General features: G+C 42.1%; 1 protein-coding gene across 2 annotated transcripts in view; it reads right to left on the bottom strand.

Moving 5' to 3' along the window:
* ANKRD13C (ankyrin repeat domain 13C) overlaps window positions 1–14,385 on the bottom strand; it is a 48,424-nt gene extending 34,039 nt beyond the window's left edge. Inside the window, exons 1-2 of one of the 2 annotated variants that reach the window (XM_067563372.1) lie at window positions 13,570–14,385; window positions 1,815–1,856 (exon numbers count right to left, since the gene is read on the bottom strand). In XM_067563372.1, the coding sequence (XP_067419473.1) occupies window positions 1,815–1,856; window positions 13,570–13,939 (412 nt within the window). In that variant the 5' untranslated portion in view covers window positions 13,940–14,385. The remainder of the gene's footprint in view (window positions 1–1,814; window positions 1,857–13,569) is intronic. The other variant, XM_067563371.1, reaches the window with a different exon arrangement.
* Between the last annotated feature and the right edge of the window lie 5,668 nt (window positions 14,386–20,053).

A 20,053-nucleotide genomic window follows, 5' to 3' on the forward strand; every position in this document is an offset into this window, starting at 1 on the left:
CCACTTTGGTTGGAACTATGATAGCCATCAGGCAATATATAATTAAAATGGACTAAGACTAAATGTGTTGCATTTGCCATTTCTCATTACTTACCACAGACACTTTGGGATAATTTACAGGCACTATCTGCATTGAGAAGAGCTACTAGACACATCTGGCACATATAAAAATGAAATTGAGAAACTATAATTTTGTTCTTAGTTTTCAAAAGTTGCAAAAATATTTTTAAAAGCATTCACACATCAATAGCATGGTTTCACAGTTCATACAGCCTCCCCCTTCTACTTTTTACCCTAAATTTTGCTTTCATTATTTAGTCAGACCTATGTTTCTGAGGTTGCTCTCCCATTAGCATTCTATGTGCTTAAATTATAAAGTGCCATAAACAGGTATAATTATGATGTGCTACACAAACTTCAAACAAAGAGTAAAGTTATGCAGTCAGCTGGCACATGAGATCCTGGAAATCATGATCTAATATGCTGAGCATCAGGCTATGAGCAACGCATTCTTGAGTTTAATTCATGCTATGATTTGCTATGTGGCTTTGGACAAGTCACAGTCTTTAAGACGAGGAAAATACCTACCTACCTACCAACCAAGAAGTCTTGTGAGGATGAGTCAATATTCATAGAGCACTGATTATTGATAATGCAACCCAGCTTTACTTAATACAGCTGAAATCTGTGAAATATCAGATATTATTTGTACCAATAAGACTTCTGCGTGAAGCTTTATTGAAGTGTTCAGTTACTGAAAAAATTATTCTTAAAAGACATAATAACTAGATCAGGCTTTAAAAATTGATTTAATTTTAAAATTGCCCAACTGCACTGATATTTACTCAAATAACGGTAGAGGATGGGTAAACACCCATTTAAACCACTGGGCATATCTTAATACACAGTGCATGCTATTTATGCGGAAAACTTTGATAAAAAGCTTCCCTTAGAAGTCTGGAGTTATCTGTCACATACTAACATCTTAAGATACTAGTATCAAAACTTAGTACACATGTATAATGGGATTTTAAAGCAACAACTAAAAGGTTAATTTCACCTAGCCCACCTAAAAATGATCAAAAAGATTAACCTCAGCTGGTCTGTTTTTTTTTCCCCCCCTCCTAATTTTATTTTTAAATGAATTTCCCCTCTCTCCTGCTTTCTGGTACACAAGTAGCCAGCTGGGAAGAGCACCCTGGCTTCTCTTGCTTAGCCAACTCATATGAAGCAGCCCACCTGTTTAAATAGCCCCTCCTCTTCCTGGTCCCACGTAGAGGTTTAGAAATGGAAGAAAAAAAAAGGCAGCACTTTCCCCACGTGCCAGGAGGACTACTTCCTGTCTTTGTTCAGGGGGAAGATGAAAAAGCACCTCTGATCATGTGCCTCTTTTCTCTCATCTTTCTAACTCCATGACCCTCCAGATCAATCACTGTTTCCTGATAGCTCTGTAAGAAGAGGAAAGCCTGCTCCACCCATTGCTCTAACTAAGCTCTCAATGTGCAAAGTGAATGGCCACCTGTTACATTTTCCTGTTTCTAAAGACCTTCCACCTACTCCTATTCATACCTCAGCTCTCTCTTGCCACCTTGATTTTGGCATCTTTACCCCCAGTCTCTCAAGTTTATTTTCTAATCTCGTGTGTCCTCTTTTTTTCCTGAAAGTTTCCTCAACTTGTAACAATGTGAAGCACTAATTCAAAAACTGAAGTTTTTTTTTTTTTTTAAGTCTTCAACTTTTCCAACTGTATTTCTCTTTCCTAAAATCTTGAGGGAAATCTGAGAACATATGATACTTAAAGTAGTTTTACTAACCTTTATGTCCCAACATCACAGCAAGATGTAACGGTGTGTTTCCTGCAGTGGTAAAAAAGGGGATTATTAGATTCACGGTATGAGAATCCATGAGACTTTCTTCAGGAGTTGGCTCTTTCATCTCAAGGGTGGCTCTTATGTAACTCAAGTTTAACAATGTAAACTATCAATTACATCATAAACATACAAAAGTTAAAAGGTTATTCTTTTAATGAAGGATTTCTTTTATACAAAAGCTGTAAGGTGTTAATATACATTTACATCAGAAGTGTTTCAAGAGGAGAGTTTTCTGTATCATTTACATTTTGAAATTTGCTTCTAGCAATTCAAACAGAAAGTCTGATTCTATTTTTAGGAAACTAAGAAAACTATAGCCCAAACTACCTTATTTGTTATGGTCAGAAAAGCCTCAAATCTTATCAAGAATAGCAGATCTAGGGCAACAACTACTCATAAGAAAGTTATTCCAATAAAATTTTAAAGAACATGTGTGACGCTAGCAGACAGGGTGCCAGTTCATGGCAAAGTGCCTGGTCCTCACTGAATACTGACGAATGTACAGCAGAACACAAGTCTGATTCACCTGTCTGTTAATATTCTTAAAATAGATGTTAAGGTTATAAGAATGTGGTTCGTGTTTGGACTTCGTGAAATGCTTGTAGGATGCTGAATGTATTAATCTTACTTATAACTTCTGTATCCCATGCTATAAGGTTACATTAAGCATTTGCATTGTAATCCTCTGTAACTGAAACAGGAAAGGGGAATTCAAACAGGACAGGAGTATTAATTAATGCTGGAATGCTGGCTTCCTTCAGAAGGTATTAGGTCCTGCCCAACAAAAAGTCCCATTGAAATACGATACCGTGAAACATTAAAAAACAAAAGACTTTGTTGACTGCTCCCACACACACCTATGAAGAGAAGACTGTAGGTGGACTAGTTTCATCAACTTGAACTCTGGGGGAAGGGAATAAAAATCCCTGACAAGAAGGAACTGTATCGCTATGCTGCTTGAAATCGCTGAAGGGAGAAGATTTCTAAACACAAGCCAGGGATCCCCAGCTGTCTAACCTGGGTTAGCCCTAAAGGACAGAGGGCTTACATATTACAGCAGCTTCTATTACACTTTTGGAAACTAAAACTAACCCATTTGTGTGTGCATGTTTACTTGTTTTAACCTGGTGAAATAACCTTCCTCCCCGCACCCCCTTAGTTAACAACTTAGTTAATTTATTATAGCATTGGCTACAAGCATTGTCTTTGGTATAGGATCTAAGATGCAATTGACCTGATGTAAGTGACAGCAAGTAATTTGAACATTGTTATGATTTTTGGTGTAAGGGACCATCTACCACAAAGACAAGCTTGCCTGGGTGGCAAAATAGAACAGAGAACCCACGGGAACTGTCTGTGATTTCATGTTAAGGCTATTATAGTGCTTGAGGAGTTCACACCTGATACACTTGGTTGGTGAAATCGACGTATAGAACTGAATCAGTCAGTTTGGGGTTGTGCCCTGCTTCTTCAGTCTGTCTTGAAATTGGTACTGCTTGTGAGCCACTTTAGACAGTGTGATAGCATGTTTTATTAATTTTTTTCCAGACATTCAGCAATACCAAAACCAGTTTTCCTAGTATGGAATTAGACAGCTAGTGGCATGTAATACTCCACCCTTCAATAAAGACAGTGCAACTTGTTAGAGTAATACTTGGATTATTTTTAAGTGATAAATTTTTAAAGGAGGTTTAATATATAACGAAAAATCCTCAGTGGTCAAAGAAACACAGTTAGGCCATCAACAACACTTGATATGTCTCAAATCTGCATAACTTCCTACTTTGGGATGAGGGGAAGGAAGGAAAGGGGAGACAGTATTGCTAAAGGCAATCAATCCTTCAGGTTACTTAAAAGACTTAAAATAAACTTGTTGCTCAACACTTTAGGGAAAAGGATAAGAATAAACTGCTACTAAACAACTGGGATAGTAACAACATTTCCAAAGAAAGAACAAAGAGAACTGAAATTAGATGTCTGGATAGTTTCAACAACAAAACAAACAATTGTAATTTTAAGTATTAAAAACCCTCATGACTAAATTTACACTTTGACATGAATTTCTTCTTGAGTGCCTCTAAATATGCCACCATACATCATTATATATGCTATATGAAAGTTCCCCTATTATGGTGCAGAGTGTAGATTCCTAGTGCAGCAACCAGAAACGTTTACCTTCTAAAAAGAGAATGATCTTTATAATCCTTAACATCCAATATTCCATCCCCTGGCTCTATTATAGCTAATTAGGATTGTGGTGGCTTCTGGGTAGATACCCCTCCTCCCCCCACCTTTTTTTTTTTTTTGGCCTGTCAAGCATCATGCTCACCTATGGTGCTGCTGTATAAGCAATACCCTAAATAGATTGCACTGATCTAACAAGCTCCTGGAGTCTTAAATAGCCGAATGGAATTTATATAAACACCAGCTTCTATTCTGTAGAATGATCAAGATGATTACACCACCGAGTGCCACCCAAATGCCTACTTTTTTTTTTTTTTTTTTTTTAAAAGGAGGGGAAAAAAGGGGGGGGAGGGGACACCAAGGTAGTTTAGGCCTCAAATGTAGATTTTAAGAAGTTTATAAAATCTATCATCAAGAGAAATGTGTCTATTAATTTGAAGTGAAGCAACACTTTTTTCATTGAAATTTCATGTCCTCCAACAGTATTTGTTTGCTACCCAAAAGCTGCACCTTTGTTAGTGCATAAGAACTAAAATGGGAGACCAAAGAAAAAAAGACTTCCCTATTTTTCTTATTGTTATACACATTTTAGTGCCACTAGAATTATACTATCTGCTCCAAACTGAATGAAATGCAACTAGTAAAGTATCATAAATAGCGTACAATTCCTTCAGTTTTAATCGTCTAAGGCCAAAGTTTTCAAATCTGAGTGCATAAAACTAGGTTTCTAAACAAGTTCACACTTGAAAAGTTGGACCAGAGGATCCATCAAAGTCAATAGGTTTTGCTGATCTTCAGCACTTGAAAATCAGGTCAAATTTATTTAGAAGTTTGATTTTAGATATACATTTTTTAAAAATCTTGGCCAAAACTTTTACTTTTAACACAAGCATATTTTTAATGCAGTTTTAATCCTGACAGTTTCTTTTTTTATTATTAGTTGGAAAAATGATATGTACGAGACAGACAATGCAGCTATGAAGTTCTTTGAGAATAATCACATAATGTGTTCCTGATTCGGAGGGTAAACCATATTTTAGTCAGCATCTATTCCCATCTGTATACAAGCAGCTGGTGTAATCTACATCTCAATAAAACTAAAAATCTTAGTTCTTGTTTTTGTAAATTTCGAATTTATTCAGGAGCCCATGTTCCAATTTCCAAAGTTTATGGGACTTAGGCATTTATGTGCCTAAGTCACCCTTGAAAATGGAACTGGCTCTTAAATCACATGGGCACTTCTGAAAATTTTACCCATGTATATTTCCATTTTAAACTCTTTCCACATGCTCTTAACTTCTGGAAACATTCTAACTTTCAGGATAAACCATCTGATGCTTAATCTGAAAATGGTGATCTTGAAAAGATTATTTTCAAGAAGTATGTGAAAAAAGGGGAGAGCAGTTCTGGATTAACCAATGTGCACTCTGTACAGGGCTCCTGATCTCAAGGAGGCCCCCAAGCCAGATTTGGGCCTATGGTTGCTGGTTTTTAACCAGCCTGGCCCATTTCCCTTCTGCATTACCGGTTGCAATGTGCCAGATTTATTTTCATTAGTAACTCAAGCAACTTGTAAATTATAATTTGGAAAAACACCCAGCACACTGCAACCAGCAACAGTAGCTGCATGCATGTGTGCAGACACCAACAGCTGCTTCCATTACTGCTTGCAAGTCAGATGGTCACTGGGACTGCTGCGGCACAAATCCCAGATCCCATTCCACAGGCTGGGCCCTCAACATGCTGATGTGGCAGCTTAGGCTTCCTGTTCACGTGGGTGCCTTGGACCATGGTCATGGGCCAGAGAGGTAAGACTTATGGAGGAGGACCTCCTGTACCCTAGAGGGAAAGGGAAAGATCAGGCTGGAGGGGGAGGGTAAGTGACCCTCTTTTCTGCCTCTTAGGAGATGAGGCCATTTGGGCCCTGACCAGATTTGGCCCCCCACTCTCCTCCCATCATGAGTTAGGAGGAAGGGATCAGGCAGGCCAGACTTCAATGAGTAGCATTGTGATTTGGCGCACAGGATTCTTCTGGCTACAGACACTTCCCAGGAGCACCTCACTACCACCTGCCCTTAGCATGAGGAAGCCTTCTCTGGGCCTGCCATGTGTCAACTCTGACTCCATTGGCCACAGGCAACACAAGCACTCTCCCCCTCTTAGCCTTTTGCAGGCTCCACTGTCCCTCTAGAGGTTAGCAACAGATAAACTCCAACTCCCAAAGGGTCCACTGAACACTCACCCCAATTTCCATAGTACACAGTGCTCCCAAAATTCTTTAATCCAACCCTGGGGGAGAACATAAGCAAAATTCCTTAATTCATTTGATTCACATGAATAAAAAAACCCTCAAAAAATTCTAACCACCTGTTTTGGTGTTCAGTATGAAATTGAGTCTAACCAGGTTCATGTCCAACAGGAACTTCCCACTCTTATAAAAAACTGAAATATAAATAATTGTATTTGCCCAGCTACAAACAGAAATATCTACTCACCCATACCACAGACATGTAGAATTTTCTATTCCTATTCTTCTGGCTACATGTGTGTGACACTTCCCAGGAGCACCTCACTACCACCTGCCCTTAGCATGAGGAAGCCTTCTCTGGGCCTGCCATGTGTCAACTCTGACTACTCTCGTGAAGCCCCTCTTAGCCTTCACAGGCCATTAGCATATCTACCATCAGTAGTGCACATGCAGGCCAATATCTACCATCAGTAGTCAAAAATTAGTCAATTGCCAAATTAGGCTGTCCCATCATACCATCCCCTCCATAAATGTATCAAGCTCAGTTTTGAAGCCAGCTAGGTTCTTTGCCCCCACTACACCCCTTGGAAGGCTATTCCAGAACTTCAGTCCTTTGATGGTTAGAAACCTTCATCTAATTTCAAGTCTAATCTTCCTGATGGCCAGTTTATATCCATTAGTTCCTGTGTCCACATTGGCACTGAACTTAAATAATTCCTCTCCGTCCCTGGTATTTATCCCTCTGACGTATTTATAGAGAGCAATCATATCTCCCCTCAACCTTCTTTTGGTTAGGCTAAATAAGCCAAGTTCTTTGAGTCTCCTCTCATAAGGCAGGTTTTCCATTCCTCAGATCATCCTAGTAGCTCTTCTCTGCACCTATTCCAATTTGAGTTCATCTTTCTTAAACATGGAGGACCAGAACTGCACACAGTATTCCAGATGAAGTCTCACCAGCGCCTTGTACAACGGTACTAACACCTCCCTATCTCTACTGGAAATACCTCATCTGATGCATCCAAGGACCGCCTTAGCTTTTTTCACAGACACATCACATTGGTGGCTCAGTCATCCTGTGATCACCCAATACGCCCAGGTCCTTCTCCTCCTCTGTCACTTCCAACTGATGCGTTCCCAGCTTATAGCAGAAATTCTTGTTATTAGTCCCTAAATGCATGACCTTGCACTTTCCATTATTAAATTTCATCCTATTCATTACTCCAATTTACAAGGTCATCCAGATCTTCCTGTATAATATCCCGATCCTTCTCTGTATTGGTAATATCTCCCAACTTTGTGTCATCTGCAAACTTTATTAGCACATTCCCACTTTTTGTGCCAAGTTCAGTAATAAAAAAGTTAAATAAGATCGGTCCCAAGACCAATCCCTGAGGAACTCCACTAGTAACCTCCCTCCAGCCTGACAGTTCACCTTTCAGCATGACCCATTGTAGTCTCCCCTTTAACTAGGCCCTTAGCCACTTTTCAATTTTCATTATTAATCCCTATCTTTTCCAATTTAACTAATAATTCCCCATGTGGAACTGTATCATTAAGACACTAAGTCATACCTATGCTTTTAAAGAAGACATAAAACTCTGGCCCAGACTGGTAAGCAGTCACAGAGAGGTCATAAATGCAACTTCATGAATTAGTTAAAAAGATGTGCTGTGAAAACTATTCCTCTTTCCAGGTCACTAACAGTATCTCAAACTGATATATCCGATTCCTTATGTAATATCAATCCACAACAGCCACACTAACCACAATCACTTATTATAAGAATATTTTTGTACCAACTATGCTCTCGGCAGAATGCGGAAAATGGCTGTTCTTACTTATGTGACCTTACACGAGGAAGTAGCCATTCTATGATAGAACAAGCTTAACTCCACAATCCAACACAAGTGATTTAAAATAAAAAAGTAAAACAACATGAGCCAGGAGTGAGCAGGGATTGAAAAAAGTGAGTAAGAATCTTTTGCGTACAAATGCCATCAGCTTCTGTAGAATCTAAAATTTTCATTTGAAATATTAAACCTTATGATTCCAAAAAATCTTTCCAAGTATCAACCAAGCAAAAACTGATTCATAGAAAGCTGACTTCCAGGTCTGCAGACAGGTGAAGCTCCAGTGCCTGGGATAGGTCTCAGCACTTTGCCAAGCTATAACAAAATGAAAACTAACCAGAGCCTTAGTACTATTCATATATGCTATTCAGAACGCTGCCCAATTTCATTCTACTGGTTATTTATTTATGTATTTGGCGAATGCAACCTGGTCAAGCCAAGCCACAGCATTAACATCAATGATGTTCAAGGCACAATTGAGTGATTGGGGATACTGGGGATTGGAAAAGCTCTTAGCAGCAGAGGCAGTCACTGGAGCTAGTAAGCAGGGAAAGGGACTTAAAAAATAAATTAAGATTGTGGAAGAGTAGAGTATTGCGCTTATTTATTATTTGAACTGTGCTAATGGCAAGGAGCCTCTATCAGGGACCAGGATTGTGCTAGGCACTTTACAAACACATAACAAATGGGGTCCCTGCCTCAAAGATCATGCAGACTGACTATAAAACAAGAGAACAGATTGATAGAACAGATGAGGGATAACAAGGAAACAATGAGATATACACATTACGTTAGCCAGGAAGCTAGAGGAGAGGTAAAACAACAGATTCTCACTTGTCATTATAAAAGTCAGGAGGTTCTAGCATGAGGAAGGTCAGGGGTAAGAACAGAAAGAAAATTCTCCTTTTTCCCCAGCAGTCAATTTATCAGACAGAATCCCAGTAACCCTCACTTCTGACAGCAGTTTATTTGGAAAAGTTCTTGGCTTCTCTGCTGGGCATTGCTGCTGAACAATAAGGCCACCCTTCTTTCATACTGGTCATTAGTCCTTTGGCTATTAGATACCTGGCCTACGTTTCTGGGAGTAGAGAAGCGTGGAGTGAGAGGAAACACTAATGGGATAAGTTAAAAAAAGTTTGATAGAGGGGGAGATTCATGAAGGAGATAAGAAAGGGGAAAATACGAGGAAGCAGTACGAAGAACACCACAAAGACACAAAAGGTAATGAAGAAAGATTATGGTCTATTATGAGAAGAATGAAAGTAAACAGAAAGATAGTATAGAAGCAAGAGATGCAAGCTACATTGTAAAAAAATTATACAGATACCTGCCTAACAATGTAGCACATTAGAGGAAGTGCACAAACAGTACATTATTTTACTACTTATAAATTGAAAAGGGGTTTCTTGGAGTTGGGATAGGAGCCTGATGGCACAGGAATCTTTCACACTGAACAGCTGAGTATTTTTTTCAAAGCCCTGGTACTAATTCCTTGTCATTCAAAGTATGCTGATATATGGCCAAATTTTGAGGACCTTAACTCACCCTCCCATCTTTTTTTTTTTTTTTTTTTTTAAATCAAGCCCATTAGATTAGATTGCTAGTTTTCTAAACTTATTTAAAGAATGTGAACATATTGCTTGAAGCATGAGGAGTATTTACTTGAAAAATGCTTTAGTTTATTAAGCATTCATAATACTAACTCATGCACTCAGCACTAGTAAATTAATGAAATCAGACAAAAGTGCTTTTTAAAATGTTAAAAACACTGGAGCATCTTCTACACAGTTATTACATGATAATATTACATTATTACTCTAAAACGGGGCTGTGTGGGTGAATTGGTTTTAAAAGAGCACAAGGAAAGAGGCTGTGGAGTAAAACAGTATTTCAAGAATGTGGTATCAAAAGTCATGGCTGGCCCTGGACCAGATTATGCCACCACTGCCACTGAGGCTGAGACAGCTTGAAAAGATGGCAAGAAAATTTTACACTCATTTGTGATTTCAAAAGCAAGTTCTAATCATATGACTAATGGAATGATTTGAAAAACAAACTGACTTATTAAAATTGAGTGATGGGGTTGTAAATAAGCTACAAACATTGTAGAAGCAGCCAAGAGACCACTGAAGACCAAAAGTAAAATATTAAAAGCTAATGCATGTACTAAGATTTTACTTACAAAAATGCTTTACATAACAGCAAGGAGTTGTGTAAAATTATGCACTTGCTATTGTCTGATTGTAAGTGTTCTTGCAAGGTTCTGGGTGGTAGTCCTAAAAGCTGAAATCTTCTATTTTGTTCACCACAGAACACGTTCAATACAGGAAATGGGAAACTTTCTCCATGCTTCCCAGTCAGTGTGCTTCAATTCTGACCTGGAAAGACTGAAAGGAGAGGTCAGCCAACAACATATGATTAAAACACTTATATTGTGGTAGCACCTGAAAGCCACAGCTAGGAATAACTAGGAATAACAACAGTGGTTCCTAGCAGTTTTACCTCAGCAGTGCAGATGGGGAACTTTTTTTTAAAACTGCAATATGACCTGTTGCTTTGGAATTATTTGTATTAACGTAGTGCCTAGAAGCCTAGTCAGACCACTACCTAAATATGCTAGGACTGCACAAACAGACTTTCCCTTCCCCAAAAAGCTTACAAACTAAGTATAACACAGGAGACAAAAGGTGGATACAGGCAGATGGGGAAGCATAAGGAATTGAGACACAATAGGCCGCTGGTGTGCTGAAACTGCTGCTCTTAAGTGTTTTGTAGGGAACACAGAAAAGGAAACTGTAAAGAAGAATCTGAAGGAGGATAATGAGGTAGCTTTGAGAACGTTTACAAGGTGCCCCTCCCAAGCATATGGGGAAGCATGGGAGAAAGCACAAAGGTGCCTGTTTGAAAATTTAACAGGTGAGCAGTGGAGGCCTGTATCACTGGCTGATCAGAAGTGGGAGTCAACATCTCAGTAGTGAATGAGATGACAGGTAGGACTGGGGTAGGCTATGAAGGGCTTTGAAAGTGAAAACAAGTGAAACTTAAATTTGATGTGATAAAGAGGGACCCAATGGAGGGATGTAACGAGGGTCCACATAGCCAAAGCAACAAGCTAGGGAAATGATTTTTGCAGCAGCATTCCAAATGGACATGAGTGAGGTAAAAGAACATTCCTCTAGGTAGTTTACAGCATGCTTTTTATAACAAGGTTATAAGAAATATCCCTGTCCACTTTGATCAAGGAAATTGTGCTAGAATCATACTAAAAAAGCCATGCTTGAACACATTTGTTTATGCATTTCAAATGCGATCTCAGCATCAGTATGGACAGGGCCTTAGATTCTATTATATGGTATTCTGTCAACTGTACCAAACCCACTGATGCCAACTACAATTCTTCAAGCCAGAAATTGTGTTTTAATATTTTACTTAATAAATACCTCATGTATGGTTATACTATAAAAATGAAAGCAATGTTAATGCAAAGTTAAGGCTGCTTTGTTGAAATCTCAGAAATAAGAATTAACTTCACAGTTGAAACCTCAACTTAGCCAACATCCTATGTTTTATGCCTTGCATTCTACAACATGAATGGTAATTGATTACGCTAGACATTAAGACAAATAAGAGTAGAAAATACTACATTACCCTTACAGTCATTACTTCTGCATTTTCATCCTTTTTTAACTTTAGAATCTTAAATTTGAATGGAAAAATTACATATTTTTGGAGGATTGTTGTGTGCAAGAGTTTAAGTTACAATCACTCATCCAGAATGGCCTTGCCATAGCTAGGAAAAAAATTCTGCCCAAACCCTTCCACTCAAGTCTTTTAGAGCATGTGCAGAAATGATTTTTCAATCACTTATGACTATTTTAAAATTTTCCCCCCAGCCAAAACTGAGCAAATTCTCCTCTGGACATAGATCATGAAAACACTTCAGCAAATTATGAGCATATTAAAAGATGTTACATATCGGAAGCTTTTCAGCCTTACACTACAATGCTACTCACTAAACTGTACTTACTAGTTTCAGGATGAAAGGCTCCACCTTCTGCTGCTGCTTGGGTGGGGGTGGGGGGAACCGTACGGGGACTGAATCCTATTTTTGCAAAGGGATAGGCTCACTTACTATGATTTTTCCATCACTAACTGCCAGGTTCCACACAAGACCACCATAAATAGAGATAGCAGAACAATAGTGTCAGGTACTCCACTTGGATTAGAAGTAGAAAAGAATCTATCCCAAAAGGATCTATCCTGATAAACTGTAGTAGGAAAGCGTGAAAGGAATTCACTATTAAATGGAGTAGGCAAGATGATGAGGGGCTCACCACAGGGGAAGGGAGATTGGCACAGTACGAAGAACTGGAAGTGATTATTCTTCTACCCAACCTCATGACTTCTAATCAATCTAGTGGTTCTGGATGAGAGAAAGGCTTCCTGGGGAAGCAGTATCACCAGGATTCTCCTCCAAGTTCTGGACAGTCTGAATTCCACAGCTCCTTAAAGTGGGTATGAGACAGTCTGTATCCCTATATTCATCCCTTTTACAGGACTATGATAAATTTGGTGCAAAGCATGTTTTGTGAGGTATCATTTGAAAACTCAGAACTTTCTGATCATTAATGTCCTAGTAAAATATGTGGGACAACATTGCACGTAGAGTGGGGTGGAAATATCTCCCCATTAATCCATATGACGTATCCAATGGATGCAGATCAACACTGAAAGCTTCATCCAATGGAGGATGGGACAGAGGGACTGTTCCCCACTAGACACCTTACCATGGTTTATCATATAAATGTTTGCCCTGGATGCAGATCAAGGTGGAAAATTTCCTCCTGGAAAGTACTGGGGGTAGGGCGGGGGAGGAAATGGAAGGGAAATGTCTCTCCCTAGTTCTGTGGTTATCCTTCTGCTCTATATCCCTGGTGTGGACCAGTTTGGAGTAGCTCCACAGAAGAACCACTATGTCTTTCTGGGTTGCAACCCCAAGAAATGGGAGATGTGGCTGTCCTTCTGGCCAATGCCTTGAGTGTGGATGAGGGGGGTCCTAAAAGTAACTTGGGACGCTCTCTAGAGAACACTTCTCATGACCATCTTTCTGGGAGATGTCCTGACTACAGGTGACAAATGGGGGAAGAAGGGATTAGGGAGGGTGCACCCATTGGAATATGGGGGAATTCCAAAAGAAAACTGTCCTTAGAAAAATGAAGTGCTTCAGAAGGAGGGGCACTCATCCCGACTCTCCTCCTGGCAGCTCCCAGGCGAAGCACAGGGACGATGGCGGGGGGGGCTCTGGCTGAACGGGTTGGGGGTAGTTCTCTCCTGGGAGCGGGGATGAGAAGAGGTCTCCTCGGGGCTCTGGCTACTGAGTCGGGGACGAGGAGGGCGACGGGACGACGACACTTACCATGACTGTCCTTCTGGCCGATGCCCTGCGTGCGAATCAGCGCCGAGAGCCGCCTCACGTCCCCCTTGAAGACGCACTCGTGCACCGGGAAGTGCGCGGGGCACTTGTCGGGCTCCGCGACGGGGCTGGCTCCCCCCGGGGCTGCGGGGGCCGGCGCCGCCGGGGCCCCTTTCAGCTGCAGCCGGTGGTGGTGGTTACTAAAGATGCGGTGGCCCCCGGAGCGGCCTCCCTTGCCGCTACCCCCACGGCCCCCGGTGAAGACACCTCCGGGCGCGGCCGCCGCCTCCTCCTCGCCGGGCCCCAACAGGTCCCCGTCCTCCTTGCTGGGCTTGTGGTCCCTGCGCAGCGAGCGCAGTTTCTCTCCGGTCATCGCCAGCGGCGGCCCCGGGGACTGGGGGGCCCCGCCGGGGAGACTCGCCGCAGCCGGGGGGAACCGGAGCCGCTACGGGGGCAGGAGGCGCTCAGAGCCGCGGCGGCGAGTCCCGTTCAGTCAGCATCCCCCACGGGAAACAGCCCGGATGGACCCCGCAGGCTCAGGGGAGTCGACAGCTTCTCTCCCGCTTGCCGCTGCCCCGCTCAGCGGCCCGGCCGCGCCGCCATCTTGTCGAAGCGATCTCGCGAGAGGAGGCGGCTGGCGCGCGGCTTGACTCAGAGCGCCGGCCCCATCGCGGGAGCACAGCGGGAGCCCGGCCGACCGGTTGGCCGTCAAGAGGGAGACAGGAGCCGAAGGCTGGGAAAGGGGCGGGTACGTCCGCGCCGGCGCAGAGCGGGGGTGGGGCGGGGCCGTTTGTGGGTGGCCAACTACCACTAGGGCCACTACGCCGGGAGAGTCCCCGCCGAGTCCCCCTGGGCCCTAACAGGCGCCTGGGCTGTGCGGCGCCCCTCCCCCCCCCTTTCAGCGGAGACAGCGCGCAGCGTTCGTTGACTCGGGGCACGGGGGAGGGCCGCGTTCAGGGAGCGGGCCCAGGGGCTCTTCTGGTCACGGCTCAGCTGAGTGACCATGGCCCTGTAACCCTCGCTGGCGCCCCCGCGGGCAGTGATGGTGTAGCTCCAGCCTTCCGCAGCTCGGGCTGTCCCAGTCCCACCTTCAGTCTGGGGGCGGGGGGCCTGCTGGCAGCTTTGCGCTGCGGCCCTCCCTCGCGACACAGCGCCTAAACCCCCTGGTGGGGGCTGGCACAGGTAGAGGCGCCCCCGCCCACTCCACACAGGGATGAACCCACCAGCTCGCCCCCCTCCCCTCCTGTGGCAACCAGCCTGCTATTACCAGGTCACTTTTACACGGGGGAAAAGAGGTCTTGGGGACACCTCGCAGCTAGATCTGGTAACCTTGCTTTGTCTACACTAGGAGTTTAACACCCCTTAATTAATACAGGTTACATATACCTTCCCTTTGCTATAGGCAGGGCCTGCGTGGAGAGAAATCATAGAAATGTAGGACTGGAAGGAACCTCAGTAGGTCATCTAGTCCAGTCCCTTGCACTCAAGGCATGGTCTAGTTATTACTTAGTCCTTCCTGACAGGTGTTTGACTGATCTGTTCTTCGAAACCTGGGTTTGGCTCCCTATTTCTTGCTACATTCATAGAACATAACCATCTACATTCCCCTCCACCCAGAGAGAGGGGCACGTTCGTTCCACTTCCTGCTTCAGCATCCAAGCCATCACTTTGGTCCTGATTGAGAGAATCGTCACCTGTCGTGTAGATAAGTAAGGACACAGCTTTGTTTTCGGTCTATGGCAAAAATGTAGTGTGCTAGAAGCAAAAATAAGCCTTTTTAACTTATTTGTAGAGAAGCAGCATCAGTGAACTGAGCATGGCTGTAAGAGCCAGGAATGTCCATGCTGTAATCCTCCCTCTGATGCTGATTTGGTGAACAAGTGCCTCAGTTCTTCCATCTATAAAATGAAGATAATATATATTACTGCCTTTGATGTTCTGAGGTTCAGTTATTCAACCCTTTAAGATGGATAGCTTTACATAAATCTCAAATATTGTTTCATGGTAGAGGTAAATGGACTATACAACAGTAAAGTTACACAAATCAGTTAAACAAATTTCACTTATAAATAGAACAGCATCTGGATAGTTAACATGTAATCCCACAATGTTATTTGTGCTCAGCAATTTTTCCACAGTAATCTCACTTAAAGCAAATCTTGCTTCTCCCTCATTGTTCTTGCAGTGGCACTGCTTTGAAAGAAGGAGGAAACAAATACTATTAGTCTGTCTTAAAGTTTAAAACTTCCCTCCTCCCCCATTTATAGCAGATAATTAGTTTCTCCTGTTACAGATATTTCACTCAGCAACAGGGAGGTAAACATCTTTAAAAACCAGGAAAATATGATCTTATAAACCACAAACATTGGTTGGAGACAGTCAGGGACTGGTATAGTGCCTGATAGTATTTTTAACTTTTTGGATGTTTACTAAATTTCAAGTTGGTGTCCTTTTAAAGGTCTACAGTAAAACTGGAAAGAGAACGCTACCATTGTCTGGTCTCACTCCTTCTGTAATGTAATTTGTCACATTTATGTGCACATCACAACCCTTTGCTGGATGGACTATGCCAGATCTAACTTTTTATAGATTTCCTAGCAGCTAATAGAGAGACTTCTTTAGAATCAGTATTATAAGGTGCTAAGCACTCCCACTCCCACTGAAGTTGTAAAAGTTACAGGTCAGTGTACAAAAAAAAATTCATAATCCATGGGAGATGCCATTTTAAGAAATGGGTTTTCTGACATCAAGACAGGAAGATCAGTGCTACAAAGACACAAGAAGCTGTTTTGGTGACACCCCTCCACCCGCCCACATTTCCCATCACTTAGCTTTCGCTTTCCTGCTGCTTTTAGTGACCAAGAAGCCTAGAGAGTTAACAGGAAGACTGTGAAAGCTGTCTCCTGCCTCTGATGTTGATCTCTGATCTTATTTTGATGACATCATCAGGCTGGCAATATAGCTGCTTCCTGCATCATTGTTCATATTTAAATTTAACATGCAAGAAATTTTTAAGACATGAGTTAGTCTTGTTTTACCATGATCTAGTGATTGAAAGCTATACTAAATTATGCTTTTTTTCCTTTAAGGTTTTTCCTCTTTATTTTATTTATTAACAGATCCATTATTTTATAACAAATTTGGTAAACCTTGTTTTATAACTTAACAAGGGATATAATTATGCATTTGTGCATATACTAAGTTTAAGTTGACTTATGGAAGTCCCTAGAGAAAGTTTGTAAAAAACACAAATAAACCACATGCACACAGTGAAAAGACCTGGGGTGCCTTTCAGCAGTAGCCACACCACAGCAGGTATGCCTGCCTCAGTTCCCTCTGTTTGCCAATGAAAGGAACATAGTCTCCCACAGGGTCTGATACAAAGCCCACTAATGGTCGTAATTTATTCATATATAGCACTGTAATAATTCCCCAAAGATGAGTGGCTACCAAGGTGGAAGGCAGGGGGCGCCAGGCCCCTGGGCATCAGCCTGTTGGGGGGAAGCGAGCCGGGCTCCACCGCTGCAATGAGCCATAGAAAGTCCCCCACGCAGGAGTAGGTAAGTGGCAAGTCCCTCCCCCCGTCCCACATGCACAGACCCCCCTCTTCCCTGGACAGCTGGGGGAAGCACCGTCTGGTGGGAGCCGGGGACCCCTCCTGCCCTGCACATGGCGGGGGGGGGTGCGTGAGGCCTAATGCGCAAATGCAGGCTTGGCCTCCAGGCACCAGAGACCCATGGTACACCAGTGCCAAAGACCTTGTGATAAAACCATTTTCCACAACAGACATACAAAGATACAAGAGTTTTTTTCTATACCCTCTCTGTGGGTTACCTACCTGAGAGTCAATGACAGCACTTTATTCTCAGTTTCTTTTACCCCTGCTCCAGGGCCTTGATTAACTAGGTCTCCCTACCTGAGAGCAACCACTTTTTCCATAGCCCTTCACTCAGGTCTGCACTCAGAGGGTGCTGCAGTGTTCCACTCTTTCAACCCTCCTGCCTTGGAATCTACCCTGCAACAGTCCTCTTGCTCCCAGGCTCAGTTTTTCCTGATCAAGCTGGAGCTTCCCCTTTTCCCAGGGGCCACTTCCTGAGCCTTCCACACATCAAGGGTCTCCAGCTTTGGTTAGTTCTCACCAGCAGCTTTTCTCTAAGCTCCTCACTAGCCACTCAAGTTACTGTTCTCCTTCAGACAGTTCTCCAGTTGCCTTTCCTTTAGAGCCGAGGTGCCCTCACTTAAGCCTGATTAATGTTCAGCTGACCAGTCATTGATGCGTTGGTCTTTTTCCTCTTAAAGGGTCACTGTAACCCTGTGAAACTTACTGGGGGGGGGGAGATTTAAATTTGGCAGAGAGTCACATGTCTTCCTGCATGTCAGAGCCCCCTCCCTACAATTGCATTTATTTTTAAAACAATGCGCAGAGTTGCCAGCAGGAGCAGCAGCACAGTGAAATTGATACAATATCAAATTCTAAAGTCAGACTGAGGGACGGAGACAAACTAAACAAGGATATAAGGTGGGAAAAAATACACACAAATAGATAAGAGAGAGAAGACTGACAAAAGGACAGGGAGCTGCACTGGTAATCAGTGTTCCCGCATATTCATTCAGGACCAAGAAGCTCTGAAAGGTCAGTATACCAAGCCCTAAGGGAGAGAGTATCTCATAGCTTTCCTAAGCAGCTCCTCTAGCTGACGCAAGTAGCAGCATTCAGCTCTTCTTGACTGGTAGGAGGGTAGCTATGATTCAAGGCCCATCAGATGGAGGAAGTAAGAGGATATGGAATTTTGGAAGATAACCTCTCCCCCTGTCCTAAGATGCCCTGTATCATAGAAACCATCTCCATGACCAAAGAAAGCTGGATACTGGGTGGAGGGAGATGGTGGAAGAGATTAAAATAAAGACGCAATAGGGAAATGTGAAAATAATTGGAGAAGAGATCTAGGGAAATGCACTGAAACAAGGTAGTGAATGAAAGGCAGGCAAAAATAAAGAGGTAAAAGGAAAATGCACAAAATCCAAAGCAGGAAGGAAAGAGAAACAATTATTGCATTAGTGTATCTGGATTTCTTTTGATTACCAGTCCAATTAATAGTAATATTTTAGTTCAAAAATAAAATCTTCCTACTGAAATATTGGAAGCCTTCTTACCTGAAAGTATGTAAAGAGATATGCCTCCATCCCATCTGCTTCCCCCCCAGCACAGAGAAACACAAAACTAACCACCTGAGGATAGTAAATGAAACTAACTAGACCAACCAAGTCTAAAATACTAAATTATATTTTGCCTTAGTGTTCACAATCATTGATTTGATATAGATGCCAGATACAGACAAATTTTCCAAGGGGAGAAAGAATAACAGCTGGAGAAAATTAAGCTTGAGCAAGATCAGGTAATAAAGAAATTAGAATTGACAAAACTCCAGGAGCCTTCTTAATGAAAGGTGTTACATAACTCCCTCCCTTCCACTGGTGCTGTCACTGTTTCTGAAGCTGTTTATAAATACATTTGTATTTACTAAGAATTCTTCTTGTTAAGTTTCTTAAATTGTAGACCATGGAACCAGTGGTTGCAGAGCCTTTCCTGGTTTTCCATAGAATGAAAAATACTATGTTATTGGGAGTCTGTGAAAGAAGTTATCATGCTAAAGATGATCCTGTATATTCTGAGAAGGCGCTACAAAATTCCTCTAAGAACAGAAACAAAATAATGTAATATGTAATATGTGTGATGTATCAAACTGGATGTAGGGAAAGAGATTCCACATGGAAGTAATTTTATTTTATTTTCTCCTTGGCCTCAACCTATCCATGCAGGCCTCTCACAATGTAAGAATGACCACAGAGGAACAAATCAAAGGTCTGCCTATGATCTAATCCTGAATTTCTTGAGAATTCAAACCTTGTTGGCTGAGTTTAGGGGGACCAGATAGCAAGTGTCAAAAAATCGGGATGAGGGGGAGAGGGAGTGATAGCACCTATATAAGAAAAAGCCCTGAATATCAGGACTGTCCCTATAACATTGGAACACCTGGTCACCCTAGCTGCGGTTAGTAGGAGTTTTGCATTTTCAAGGAATGTAAAATGTAAAAAGTTTTTTCCCAGGCCACTGAAAAGCATATTTGTGACTTAGGAACTACCTAAGTCCTTCTTATATTTCAAGCTCCTGCTACCTGTTGATGAGGTTGAACAAAAAGTTTTTATAATGACAAACATGTAAGGTGGAGTTCACTCTGTTCATACTCAAAAATGACTCAACCATATTTCTTTAAACTTCACCCAGAAATATTGAGACCAAAGTTTGAAAATCGTCTTGTAAAATAAATGTTGGAAAATGTTGTAAGCACTTGAAAAGGGTCTTGGAATAAAAAAAACCTCGTGTGACCTTAACTATAAATGTTGCAATGTGATCCACCTATAATAATGGATTAGGTGCAGCATGACATATATGCAATTTTCTGAGTCACACAAATACAAGAAGATT

This window comes from Emydura macquarii, unplaced genomic scaffold (genome assembly GCF_026122565.2).
Source record: "Emydura macquarii macquarii isolate MOO-44397 ecotype Brisbane River unplaced genomic scaffold, CSIRO-AGI_Emac_v2 contig_2481, whole genome shotgun sequence".
NCBI lineage: Eukaryota > Metazoa > Chordata > Testudines > Chelidae > Emydura > Emydura macquarii.